This window comes from Microcaecilia unicolor, chromosome 7, assembly GCF_901765095.1.
Source record: "Microcaecilia unicolor chromosome 7, aMicUni1.1, whole genome shotgun sequence".
Lineage (NCBI taxonomy): Eukaryota > Metazoa > Chordata > Amphibia > Gymnophiona > Siphonopidae > Microcaecilia > Microcaecilia unicolor.
In genome coordinates, this window is record NC_044037.1 from 218,077,593 (window position 1) to 218,091,641 (window position 14,049).

Here is a 14,049-nt window from a genome sequence, read left to right on the forward strand (position 1 = left end):
TTTTTTTGTTCCCTTCTTCTGTGTATATAAAGCTTGTTAATAATTGCAAACTTCCTAAAGCTATCAATAATGTTTTTTAAGTGCCTGAGGTACCAAAGAAACCTGTCCCTGAAGAAAAAGTACCAGTTGCAGTTGCTAAGAAAGAGGTTCCATCAGCTAAAGGTACATCAATCTCTTAATGAGATTCCCATGCACTTCTCTTTGTCTTCTAATTTCCTGACATTTTAGAAAGGTCAGGTTTGCTTTATCAAGTCTCTTTGCCATGTAGTCTGCCATTGTTCTTTTTCAGCCCACCTGTACATTCATATTTCATGTTCTTGTTTTCTATGTTCATGTTTGTAAATCACTTCAACATGCCTCAAACATACTATAATATATATTTAAAGTGCCAGAGGTGCTAAAGAAACCTGTCCCAGAAGAAAAGGTACCTGCTCCTAAAAAAGAAGCCCCACCAGCCAAAGGTACATTGCATTTGACAGAGATACCTCCTTTTTGTCTTTTGAAATCAAAGTTGAATATTCAGTAAATGAAAAAATGTTATCTTTAAAGTTCCAGAGGTACCAAAAAAGCCTGTCCCAGAAGAAAAAGTTCCTGTTGCTGCTCTTAAGGAAAAGATAATTCCACCAGTTAAAGGTACACCCAATCACCACCATAACTGTAACACCAGAATCCAGTATCATTGGTGTCTCCTGTCATTGTTCATGTAAAATTTGTGGTTGGCAAGCTTCTATTTGTTAATGGAATTTCATTTTCTATGTTTGTAAATCAGTGTTTTATGTTGTGTCTCTCTCTCTCTTTTAATCTTTTTGAAATAAGTTTGAAATTCTTAAAATTGCAATAATATCTTTAAAGTGCCTGAACCACCTAAGGAAGTTATCCCTGAAGAAAAAGTGCCTGTTCCTAAAAAAGAAGTCCCACCAGCCAAAGGTACATTACATTTTAACAGAGATACCTCCTATTTGTCTTTTGAAATCAAAGTTGAATATTCAATAAATGAAAAAATGTTATCTTTAAAGTGCCGAAGGTACCAAAAAAGACCGTCCCAGAAGAAAAAGTGCCTGTTCCTAAAAAAGAAGTCCCACCAGCCAAAGGTACATTACATTTTAACAGAGATACCTCCTATTTGTCTTTTGAAATCAAAGTTGAATATTCAGTAAATGAAAAATGTTATCTTTAAAGTGCCAGAGGTACCAAAAAAGCCTGTCCCAGAAGAAAAAGTTCCTGTTGCTGCTCCTAAGGAAAAGATAATTCCACCAGTTAAAGGTACACCCACTCACCACCATAACTGTAACACCAGAATCCAGTATCATTGGTGTCTCCTGTCATTGTTCGTGTAAAATTTGTGGTTGGCAAGCTTCTATTTGTTAATGGAATTTCATTTTCTATGTTTGTAAATCAGTGTTGTTGTGTCTCTCTCTTTTAATCTTTTTGCAATAAATTTGAAATTCTTAAAATTACAATAATATCTTTAAAGTGCCTGAACCACCTAAAGAAGTTATCCCTGAAGAAAAAGTGCCTGCTGCTCCTCCAAAGAAAAAAGAAGCTCCCCCAGTGAGAGGTACACTCAATTTTCAACAAAACTATCTTTGAAAATGCTTATTGATGTAATTAAACATAAGTAAAAAAAAACCAAAAACCTGCTTATTTCACAATAATGATAACAAGTCAATTGTACTGTGCATTTCAATCCCAAGCATGTGTTCTTTCCTTCATTTGCTCTTGATATTTTTGGAACTAATTACAAAACTGCTAAGGCAACAATGAAATTTGTGCCTGAACTGTGTAGAAATACTGTTCCTGGAAAAAAAAAAGTACCTGCTACTGTTCTCAAGGCAAAAGAACTTCTGCCATTGGGAGGTACATCAGTTCTTCATCTTTACTGTAATTCCAGAGCCCCTAAATGTAATATCTTCAACCTACTCTTTGCTACATCTTTCATTAGTATTCACAAGTCTGCTCAGTAAGGCACATGTTTGATGTTGTTGCTGCTGTTGTTGTTATTGTTGTTGATTATGGTATTTGTTCTTAATGGTCTTTATGAGTGAAATATTTTATGTCGTTTATGTTTGTGAACTGTTCCTAAGTTTCTCAGTCAAAATCATGTTTAAAGAAGGGGACTTTTTATTAAAGTGCATTAAATTTTGCCATTTCTGCTATACATTAATATACTGTAAGTGCAAATTTAATGCAGAAGCTACGGTGGGAAGGGGGTGCCCAGCATATCCTTTGCAGATCCTGAATTAAAATGTCCATTGGTATGTGGTATTCTGGTCGCAATTAGAGTGGATGCACTTAGTGCCTCCTATATAATGTATTCTTCATGCCCATGCTCCATCCATGCCCTGCCTATTTAGCGCTCCCTAATACAAAATGCCCTAAGAGGGTCTTTTAATAAGCTGCGGTAGCATTTTTAGTGTGTGCTAATGATTACTACATGATAAATACTAGAGATGCCCATAGGAATATATGGGCATCTCTAGCATTTAGCGCATGCCAAAAACGCTACTGTGACTTAGTAAAAGGCCCTATTAATGCGTAAATTAGCACACACTAACTGTTAAAATAATGCAAAACCATAGGGCCTTTTACTAAGCTAAGGTAGTATTTTTGGCATGCACTAAAAATAAGTATGCGCTAAAAGCTAGAGAAGTCCATATATTTCTAAATCGCACATTAACCCCTAGATTCTATTTATAGCACCCAAATTTGGGTACTGAAATTTGCATGCAGATCAAAGATGTGTGCACCATGTATTAGCAATAAATTGATGTCAACAATCAATTTTTACAGTTAATTGGCATTAACTAAATTTGTGCATGCATCTTCCTGTTTGCTATTCTGTTACCCTGTGTATCTAAATCCCCTAGCACACAACTCAAAAGGGAACATAGCCAGGGGTGTGGTAGGGGCATTCCAAAAATTTGCACACAGAGTTAAAGAATACCACCATTTCTACCCCCAAATGCCGAGAATTAAGATATAAGCATCGCCACACTGGGACAGACCAAAGGTCCATCTAGCCCAGCACCCTGTCTCTGACAGTGGCCAATCCAGGTCACAATCACCTGACAAGATCCATGGAGCAAAGTATTTTGTACTGCTTGTCCCAGGAATAGTAGATTCTTCCCTACATTCCGTTAATAACATTATATGGCCTTTTCCTTCAGGAAGCCGTCCAAACCTTTCTTAAACTCTGCTAAGCTAACTGCCTTAACCACATTCTCTGGCAACGAATTCCATAGTCAAATTGCGCGCTGAGTAAAGAACGGTTTCTCTTATTTGTTTTAAACTTACAGCACTCCAGCTTCATCGCATGCCCCCTTGTCCTAGTATTATTGGAGAGCGCAAACAGATGCTCTATATCTATCTTTTCCACTCCACTCATTATTTTATATACCTCTATCATATTACCCCTCAGCCGCCTTTTCTCCAAGCTGAAGAGCCCCAGCCGCTTTAGCCTTTCCTCATAGGAAAGTCGTCCCATCCCCTTAATCATTTTTTTCACCCTTCTCTGCACCTTTTCCAATTCCACTATATCTTTTTTGAGGTGCGATGACCAGAATTGAACACAATACTCTAGGTGCGGTCGCACCATGGACCGATACAGTGGCATTATAAAATCCTCATTTTTGTTTTCCATCCCTTTCCAAATAATACCTAACATTCTATATGCTTTCTTAGCCGCAGCAGCACACTGAGCAGAAGATTTCAACGTATCATCAATGATGACTCCCAGGTCCCTTTCTCGTTCCGTGACTCCTAACGCTGAACCTTGCATGACGTAGCTATAGTTCCTCTTTCCCACATGCATCACTTTGCACTTGCTCACATTGAACGTCATCTGCCATTTAGACGGCCAGTCTCCTAGTCTCACAATATCTTCTTGCAACTTTTCACAATCTTCCTGCGATTTGACGACCTTAAACAACTTTGTGTCATCAGCAAATTTGATAACCTCGCTAGTTACCCCCACCTCCAGGTCATTTATGAAAATGTTAAAAAGCAACGATCCCAGCACAGATCCCTGAGGGACCCCACTAACTACCCTTCTCCATTGCGAATAGTGACCATTTAACCCTACTCTCTGTTTCCTATCTTTCAACCAGTTTTTAATCCATAACAATACACTACCTCCGATCCCATGATTCTCTAACTTCCTCTGGAGCCTTTCATGAGGGACTTTGTCAAACGCTTTCTGAAAATCCAGATACACAATATCCACCGGCTCACCTTTGTCGACATGTTTGTTCACCCCTTCAAAGAAATGCAGTAGATTGGTGAGGCAAGAGTTCCCTTCACTAAATCCATGCTGACTTTTTCTCAACAGTCCATGCTTTAGAATGTGCTCTGTTATTTTGTTCTTAATGATAGTCTCTACCATTTTGCCCAGCACCGACATCAGACTGTACTATAAAGTGCTCAACTGGGAGTCCTCTTTGTAGAATAGTGTTTTGCGCTGATTTTTTCCAGCACCCATATTTGGGCATCGTTTATTTAATCTATTCCTAACTGCCTAATGTACTCTAGTGTAGTTCAACCACCAAGGTGGAGAAACAAGATCTGCTATGAACACGGAGACAGGCACTATTGCCGAAACATGGTGCCGTTTCGAGTCATTTTGTATTATGGAATAAAGTATATACTCCCTACACCATCTTCCTGGTCTTTTTGGAAGAGTCATATTGATCACGCCTTCATTTCTTTGAAATACCAAGGGGGTTGTTTACTAAAGCTTAGCTCGAGTTATAAGTAGCAGGGCCTATAGGAATAAAATGGGTCGTGCTGCAGATAACTTGAGCTAAGCTTTAATAAACAAGGGGGAAAGTTACATGTTCCCTGTTAAATTTCTTCCATTTTTGTTTTTATTTCCAGATCAGCTTTTTGTTTTGCCCAAATATGATTTATTTACTACTTTTTTGCACTGTTTTGTAATAAAACATGTGCATTCTTTATGTCCTTTTTTTATGCTTCCTTCACTGTTCCCCTATTCAGTTGTTTCTGATGTTTTACATACATTAGTGTGATTCTCATATGGAGCTCTGATAAGGTTCAGCAACATCCTAATTCACGTTGAGCCTTTTTCCTAAAGTACAATAAGTTTTTGCACTTATCACAATTTAAGAACAAACATTAATGAGCAATAAATGCAAAGGCTGTGCAGTAACTGTTGGGGGCATGCCTAGCATGTCCTCTACAATTACCACACTAAAATGTTCTTTACTGCACATTAAGAGTATTTGCAATTAGTGTTGATGCACTTAGAGAAAGCGGTATGTACACCCACGCTAACTGCCCAAGTGACAGCATGCAGTATGCAGTCTACGCCTATTATCTGCCCTGAGGCCTCCAGTCATCAAAAGCTGCTTTAGAGGCCTTTTACTAAAGGCTTGCCGCTTGGCAAATCGGAAATACTGTAGGCCTAACGTGGCCTCTGGCAGTAGTTCTGTCCTCAGCACGCAGCATTTCCAGTACTACCAGAAATTCCAGAAAATATTACTGCAGGGTGAGTGCAGGAGCCCTTACCACCACCTCAGTGGTTGGCATTAAGTGCTCCCCCCGAAATGGCCATGCAATAAGTGCAAACTTACCACATGACAGTTCTTTTTTCAGGCTTTTTACCCGCTGCAGTAAAAAGTGACTCAGCGTGTGGCAAAAGCAACTGCCGCCGCTAGTGCAAAGCCCCTTTTACCGCAGCTTAGTAAAAGGGCTCCTTAGATGCATTAACATGGGCAATCAAAAAAATCAATCATTTTCTTTCCTTGCTAGAGAACTATAGAACAAACTGTCCTCTTCTGCTCTATTAATTTGTATTATTTTATGTTTTATACATTTGTTATGTGTTATTTATGTTTCTGTTGTACTATGTTGTTTCTTCCTCAGAAAGGTGCATTGACATGCATACAGTGGGGGAAATAAGTATTTGATCCCTTGCTGATTTTGTAAGTTTGCCCACTGACAAAGACATGAGCAGCCCATAATTGAAGGGTAGGTTATTGGTAACAGTGAGAGATAGCACATCACAAATTAAATCCGGAAAATCACATTGTGGAAAGTATATGAATTTATTTGCATTCTGCAGAGGGAAATAAGTATTTGATCCCCCACCAACCAGTAAGAGATCTGGCCCCTACAGACCAGGTAGATGCTCCAAATCAACTCGTTACCTGCATGACAGACAGCTGTCGGCAATGGTCACCTGTATGAAAGACACCTGTCCACAGACTCAGTGAATCAGTCAGACTCTAACCTCTACAAAATGGCCAAGAGCAAGGAGCTGTCTAAGGATGTCAGGGACAAGATCATACACCTGCACAAGGCTGGAATGGGCTACAAAACCATCAGTAAGACGCTGGGCGAGAAGGAGACAACTGTTGGTGCCATAGTAAGAAAATGGAAGAAGTACAAAATGACTGTCAATCGACAAAGATCTGGGGCTCCACGCAAAATCTCACCTCGTGGGGTATCCTTGATCATGAGGAAGGTTAGAAATCAGCCTACAACTACAAGGGGGGAACTTGTCAATGATCTCAAGGCAGCTGGGACCACTGTCACCACGAAAACCATTGGTAACACATTACGACATAACGGATTGCAATCCTGCAGTGCCCGCAAGGTCCCCCTGCTCCGGAAGGCACATGTGACGGCCCGTCTGAAGTTTGCCAGTGAACACCTGGATGATGCCGAGAGTGATTGGGAGAAGGTGCTGTGGTCAGATGAGACAAAAATTGAGCTCTTTGGCATGAACTCAACTCGTCGTGTTTGGAGGAAGAGAAATGCTGCCTATGACCCAAAGAACACCGTCCCCACTGTCAAGCATGGAGGTGGAAATGTTATGTTTTGGGGGTGTTTCTCTGCTAAGGGCACAGGACTACTTCACCGCATCAATGGGAGAATGGATGGGGCCATGTACCGTACAATTCTGAGTGACAACCTCCTTCCCTCCGCCAGGGCCTTAAAAATGGGTGGTGGCTGGGTCTTCCAGCACGACAATGACCCAAAACATACAGCCAAGGCAACAAAGGAGTGGCTCAGGAAGAAGCACATTAGGGTCATGGAGTGGCCTAGCCAGTCACCAGACCTTAATCCCATTGAAAACTTATGGAGGGAGCTGAAGCTGCGAGTTGCCAAGCGACAGCCCAGAACTCTTAATGATTTAGAGATGATCTGCAAAGAGGAGTGGACCAAAATTCCTCCTGACATGTGTGCAAACCTCATCATCAACTACAGAAGACGTCTGACCGCTGTGCTTGCCAACAAGGGTTTTGCCACCAAGTATTAGGTCTTGTTTGCCAGAGGGATCAAATACTTATTTCCCTCTGCAGAATGCAAATAAATTCATATACTTTCCACAATGTGATTTTCCGGATTTAATTTGTGATGTGCTATCTCTCACTGTTACCAATAACCTACCCTTCAATTATGGGCTGCTCATGTCTTTGTCAGTGGGCAAACTTACAAAATCAGCAAGGGATCAAATACTTATTTCCCCCACTGTATATGTAGTTTAAACAAGAAATTTCTGTTATAAGTTTTGTGTGCTGTATGTTATCTTGAAAATCCTATCTTTAAAGTGCCTGAGATGCCAAAGAAGATGATCTCAGAAGCAGAAGAAGTACAAGTCATTCCCCCACCAAAGGAAGACGTTCCACCCACCAAAGGTACAACTGCGGTTGAAGCTTTTACAGAAGACTTCTCTTATGTTTTTATTTCTTAATATCATATCGTTAGCCACAGACAGAATATTAGTGATGTTGTTTATAGATTATAGTCCCAACTTTTAAATAAATCCTGCTTTGTCTGTTGTGATAATTCTATGTCATGTTGCCTGTCAATTCTTAATCATTTGTGTAGCTCCTAAAAATAAGGCCTCTCTTTAAAATGCCTAGGAAAGCTGTCTCAGAAGAAAGAGCAGCAAGGACGCTTCTTAAAATAGAGGACACTCCATCAGCCCCAGGTGGCCAACTATTCTTTATTTAAAATGTCTCCTCCAATGTCATGATCGTAGTTAGAGTTAGGAAAGGTTTTAACTGTTTTTAGTCATCAGGATCTCTTTCAAAACGTTTGCAAGTTTAAAGCTTACTAGCAGTAATTTAAAAATCCTAATGAAAATTAATATCTTTAAAGTCCCTAAGGTTCATATGAAACCTGTCCCAGAAGATAAAGTACCTGTTGCTGTTCTCAAAAAGGAAGTTCCAACAGCCAAAGGTATATTAGATTTTAATAGAGATATCTACTCTTTATCATTTGAAAGTAAATTTGAACATTCAATGATACAAAAAAATATCTTTAAAGTGCCAAAGAAACCTGTCCCTGAAGAGAAAGCACCTGTTGCTGTTCCTAAAAAAGAAGTTCCACCAGCCAAAGGTAGTTCATGTTTTAATAAAAGTATTTGTCTTTGTGATTAATAAAAAAAAAAATAAACATTACTTAGACCAAAAATTCATATTTTTAAAGTGCCTGAAGTGCCAAAGAAACCTGTCTCAGAAGAGAAAGTACCTATTCCTGTTCCTAAAAAAGAAGGTCCACCGGCCAAAGGTACTTCTTGTTTTAATAGAAGTATTTGTTCTTTATTAGTAGTAAAATTATTGTAAACATAATGTAAATTTTAAAAAATTAATATTTTTGAAGTGCCTGAAGTGCCAAAGAAACCTGTCCCAGAAGAGAAAGTACCTATTCCTGTTCCTAAAAAAGAAGTTCCACCAGCTAAAGGTACTTCAAGTTTTTATAGAAGTATTTGCTCTTTATTAGTAGTAAAATAAATATTATTTAGAACAAAAAATTCATATCTTTAAAGTTCCTGAAGAGCCAAAGAAACCTGTCCCTGAAGAAGAAGTACCTATTGCTGTTCCTAAAAAAGAAGTTCCACCAGCCAAAGGTACTTTATGTTTTAATAGAATTATTTTCTCTTTGTCATTAATAAAAAAATAAACATTACTTAGACCAAAAATTTATTTTTTTAAAGTGCCCAAAGTGCCAAAGAAACCTGTCCCTGAAGAGAAAGTACCTATTCCTGTTCCTAAAAAAGAGGTTTTACCGGTCAAAGGTACTTTATGTTTTAATAGAAGTAGCTGCTCTTTGTCATTAATAAAAAAAAAAGTAAACATTACTTAGACCAAAAATTCATATTTTTAAAGTGCCTGAAGTGCCAAAGAAACCTGTCTCAGAAGAGAAAGTACCTATTCCTGTTCCTAAAAAAGAAGGTCCACCGGCCAAAGGTACTTCTTGTTTTAATAGAAGTATTTGTTCTTTATTAGTAGTAAAATTATTGTAAACATAATGTAAATTTTAAAAAATTAATATTTTTGAAGTGCCTGAAGTGCCAAAGAAACCTGTCCCAGAAGAGAAAGTAACTATTGCTGTTCCTAAAAAAGAAGTTCCACCAGCCAAAGGTACTTCATGGTTTAATAGAAGTATTTGCTCTTTTTATTAATAAAACAAACAAACATTACTTAGAACAAATTCATATCTTTAAAGTGCCTGAAGTGCCAAAGAAACCTGTCTTGGAAGAGAAATTTCCTGTCACTACAAAGGAAGCCCAACCAGGCAAAGGTATATCAGAATTTTAAAGTATTTAGTGTCTAGCTTTTGAAAATGGATTAAAGACTAATATTATATAAAGCAACAATGTTAATATCTTTAAAGTGCCAGAGGTGCCAGAGAGACCTGTCCTGGAAGAAAAAGTATCTGTTGCTGTTCCTAAAACAGTGGAAGTTCGACCAGTCAAAGGTATATCACATTGTGACAGAAGCATCTGCTCTTTTTCGTCTGAATATAACCTATATTTCCTAAAACAAACAATTACTATCTTTCAAGTGTCTGAAATTACTCAGAAATATGTCCCAGAAGAAAAAAGTATCTTTATTAAAAACTACAGCAATTCCCTGAAGCCAACACAAATCTCCTAGTTCATCATTCATGATCAAAATTAACAAAATCTCTTATTCTTATGAGTTGGTACTTTTGCAAGTATTTTAAGATTCCTAATAGAATCTAATATTTTCAAAGTGTCTGAGATGCCTATGAAGTTTGTACCTGAAGAAAAAATACCCAGTCTTGTTCACAAAAAAGAAGACAGAATATCATCCAAAGGTACCTCAATCATTGATGGAAGTTTTCTTCAACTCACTTCTTGTAGTTTCATGGTGTCGTACAGTTTTGTTGGTGTTCTGTGTCTTGTTTCCTGAAGAGCTGTGTGGATGATGCCAAGTCCTAACAGGCACCTGCTAAAATGAAGCAATTCAATCCAGTCTAAAGTTATGAGCCTCTTTTACCAAACCAAACTAGCAATTTCCACGCGGCAATGCCGACGAAACCCATTCAAAGTGAACGTAGAGGCTGGCATTTGCCATTTATCTGAATCAGGCCTGCTACTTTGCTGACCTAATTTAAACAAATAATTTACCCATATAAAGTTATGTTCCAACCAGCTGAAATTTAAAATACAAATTTGTGCAGCTTTCATCAGGCCCAAAGTCTTTTGCTGTGAAATTGAGATGACATATCATCCTAGCAGCTCAATGTATTGTAAACCATGCACCATATTAGGTGACCTCCTTTGAAATATTAGTCCTTTATGATGTCCTGTTTTTATCAATGTTTGCAATTTATTTTGAGGTTCTTAAAACAAAACTAATATCTTTCAAGTACATGAAGCACCAAAGAAACTTATCCCAGAAGAAAAAGTGTATATTATTACTCCCCAAGAAGAAAGAACTCCACCAACTAAAGGTACAGCAATTCTTGCTGGAAGATTTTAAAGCCTTCTTTTTCACTAACCTCTTATAGATTCTAGTCTGTCAGTCTGTAGTAGTTATTTAGCATGGATGTACACCATGTGTCGTTCTGTTTCATGTGTCTTTCTGTTCATCAAGGGGCTGACTTACATAGTGGGGGTTATTTTTTAGCAGAGCACCTAAGGCTAGCAACGTACCTAAAGCATATGTTGTCCTATTTTATAAAAGCAACATTTAATTGTTTCTGGCCTTCTGGTCTTCTGTGTAGAACAATGTCAAAAAGCTTACTGATCTACAACTATGGTCACCATTCAATTTATTTTATGTGTGACCTTATGTGTAATTATAGTTCAAGTTTGTCAAGTTCAAATGCCAGTCTTATGCTAGTTCTTTCTTTAAAGTGCATGAAATTCCCGAGATGCATGAGCCAGAACCAACAGAAGAAGAGGTCTTACTTGAGAAAGGTATCTACAGCAGTTCAAGTTCTGCTCCACATTTCCATGTTGTCTCACATCCAAGAACTTATATATTTATTGAAGATGTTCCAGCTCTTTTCATCTCCCATTTATGACTTCTCAATTGACTTTCTTTCTTACAATTATATGAACTCTTAAACAGATCTGTTTGTACTTAGTTATTTGTTGTCTTTAGTCTTCCTTCAAAGTATGATTGACTTTCTTGTATACATGTGTATGTTACCTAAAGTGTATGTTTGTCACATGTAGTCAATCAAGAATCTTTATTCAGTAAAAGTTCATTTATGACCTTTGCTCCAACGAGCAGATATTAAATCTGTAATAATATTCTTTAAAGTATCCGAACCTGAAAAGAAGATTCCTGAAATATCAACACAAATTTCTCCTCCAACAAAAGAGGAAATAACTCAAGTTGAAGGTATAATATATGGGTGTACCTTTCTTCAAAATAACTGCATTATTATTCACTCTATCTTTGCACATAATTTATATATGCTCTACTGAATTCACTTCTATGTGCTGCCTGTCATGTAGGTATTTGTATATTTAATGTTCTTTTCTTTTGCTACTGTCTGCTAAGTTTTAAATCACCAAACATGTGATTGACAAAATCAACAGTTCCATATAACTATAAACTAAGAATGCTTTTTTTCAAACTTCCAAGTATCTCATACTCTGTAAAATCATTTTCCAAAAACATTTTGTCTTAAATTCTCATTAAAATTCAAAGCACTTAGTAGCTTTATATTTAATGCACGGTAGAGCCCCTGTACATCTTCTTTCTGTTTTTTCTTGTTTTTATTATGATGTTTTATTTTTATAGTTTATTTTAAAGGTAATATTTGTATATGCAGTATTAATATAGGTCAGTCTTCCTTGCTTATTAGGAAGTCTGTTTACAAATGTGTGATATCCTGCGGTAACTAGTTTTGGCACAGATTTTTGATATATTTCCTCATAATGTAGGTTTATCACATCTGTTTTCAATTGAACCTCTGGCAGTAAAAGTCAATGCATATTGGCATGCTTACATAGGTCATAGATTGTCAGTTTATTGATGAAAATCCTTTTTCCAGATGCTCTGGTGGCATCACCAAAATCTGTAGGAGCTCAAATGATTTTTCCAGGAGCTGATATTATTACAGAGTCTTTCCAGTTATTTAATGTTGTCAGTTCCTTAAAGAATTATCCTGTAATTACAGTTACCACTGGGGGGGGGGTCACTTTAGAACAGGGGTTCTCAACCCAGTCCTCGGGACACACACCTAGCCGGCCTGCTTTTCAGGGTATCCACAATGAATATGCATGAGACAAATTTGCTTGCACTATCTCCATTGTATTCAAATCTCATGCATATTCATTATGGGTATCCTGAAATCTGAATGGCCACATGTGTCATGAGGTCTGAGTTAAGAACTACTGCTTTAAATCACTGGGGTTAGAAAACCCCATATATCCTTTTTTCATTTTTAGGAGATTCTGTAAAAATAATAGCATTTGCTTTTTGGTAAATTTAAAATATCAAAGCATAGTCAATTAATGGAAAATTTAATCCAGCTGTCTTCATATATGTCACAGCCAAGTGGCAGTTAGCCTTCTGGGATGCAGTTTTCAAATGTATACAGGTATTTGCAAAGTTTGCAGATATTTCTATACATGGACTTTATACCAGTTTTGAAAGGGAATGTATGTATGTTCTTTCCATTTGAAAATTGATTAGAAGAAATGTAGCCAAACCGATTGCACCTGCTTTTTCTGCCAGTATTTTTGACTGGAAAGTAATGCACATATAGTTTTGAAAATGCAAAGCTATTTGTGTTGCATCCTTCCATCTATCACTGCCTTTGAACCTGTCTACCTTTTTAATAGGTAAAACTACAAGCATTGTTGATCCTTTTGCATTCTTTTACCTAGGGAAAGGATGGGCAAATTTCAGACCTCCAATTAGCCCTCCCAATGTGTCTGTAAAATTAACTAGTTTATGTTAGTCTTTTTGTAATCCTAATAAGCTCTATATGACTGCAAAATTAAGAAAAAGCTACAATATTAAACTTTAAGGGGCCCTTCTACTAAAGTATGGTAAAAAATTTTGAAACTACTGCACATTAGTTGCAAAATTTAATGTGCAGCAACTGTATCTCTGTGGTAACTGCTGAGAACATGGCCAAGATCTTCCCATACAGAGGACACAGAGAAAAAACATTTTGTACATATTAACCATTTTGTACATATTAACCGCATTGCAAATAATGCAAATGCATTTAACACCACCTAATCACATGGCATTATGTGATCTGTGCTGTCTGCTACATTTAAGTTAATGTATGGTAAGTTATGGCACAGTCCACACCCAGATCATGCCTATTTTCTGCTGCTTCCCATGCTATGTATGCCCTTGACATGTAAATTGCTACATGCTAAGTGTCAAACCAGCATGATAACTGTAGGCATGTACTAATATACACATTGAGACGGTAATTTTATAACTAATCTCTTGGACTGAGAGGGCAAGAATGCACCTATTTGCAGTCTTTTTTATAAAAACACGTAGGTTCCTATGGGGCTGCATTAGAATATGGTCTTAGCTGTTTTACCGCAGGACTTTCCCATGCACAAAGCCGATTTCTAACATGGGAGTATTTTAGGCATTCTTCAATTATTTTTTTTCAGGTCATGTTCACATTAGCATGCGTTACCTGCAAAAAAAGTTAACATGGGAGCACTTACCAGCTCCTATTTAGAAGGAGCTAAGTGCTTCCGTGTTAACTTGGCATTAACCAGTTAGAATGCACTAATGCAAACACTCTAGCTGGCTAATGCTTCCACACCCATTGTCTGCC

The 14,049-nt window shown here is 37.5% G+C and overlaps 1 protein-coding gene across 1 annotated transcript in view; it reads left to right on the forward strand.

Moving 5' to 3' along the window:
- The window catches only part of TTN (titin), a 470,266-nt gene that overhangs the window by 258,953 nt on the left and 197,264 nt on the right, over positions 1-14,049 (forward strand). Inside the window, exons 155-159 of the mRNA XM_030210848.1 lie at positions 82-162; positions 387-461; positions 550-633; positions 853-927; positions 1,017-1,091. Coding sequence (XP_030066708.1) covers positions 82-162; positions 387-461; positions 550-633; positions 853-927; positions 1,017-1,091 — 390 coding nt within the window. The remainder of the gene's footprint in view (positions 1-81; positions 163-386; positions 462-549; positions 634-852; positions 928-1,016; positions 1,092-14,049) is intronic.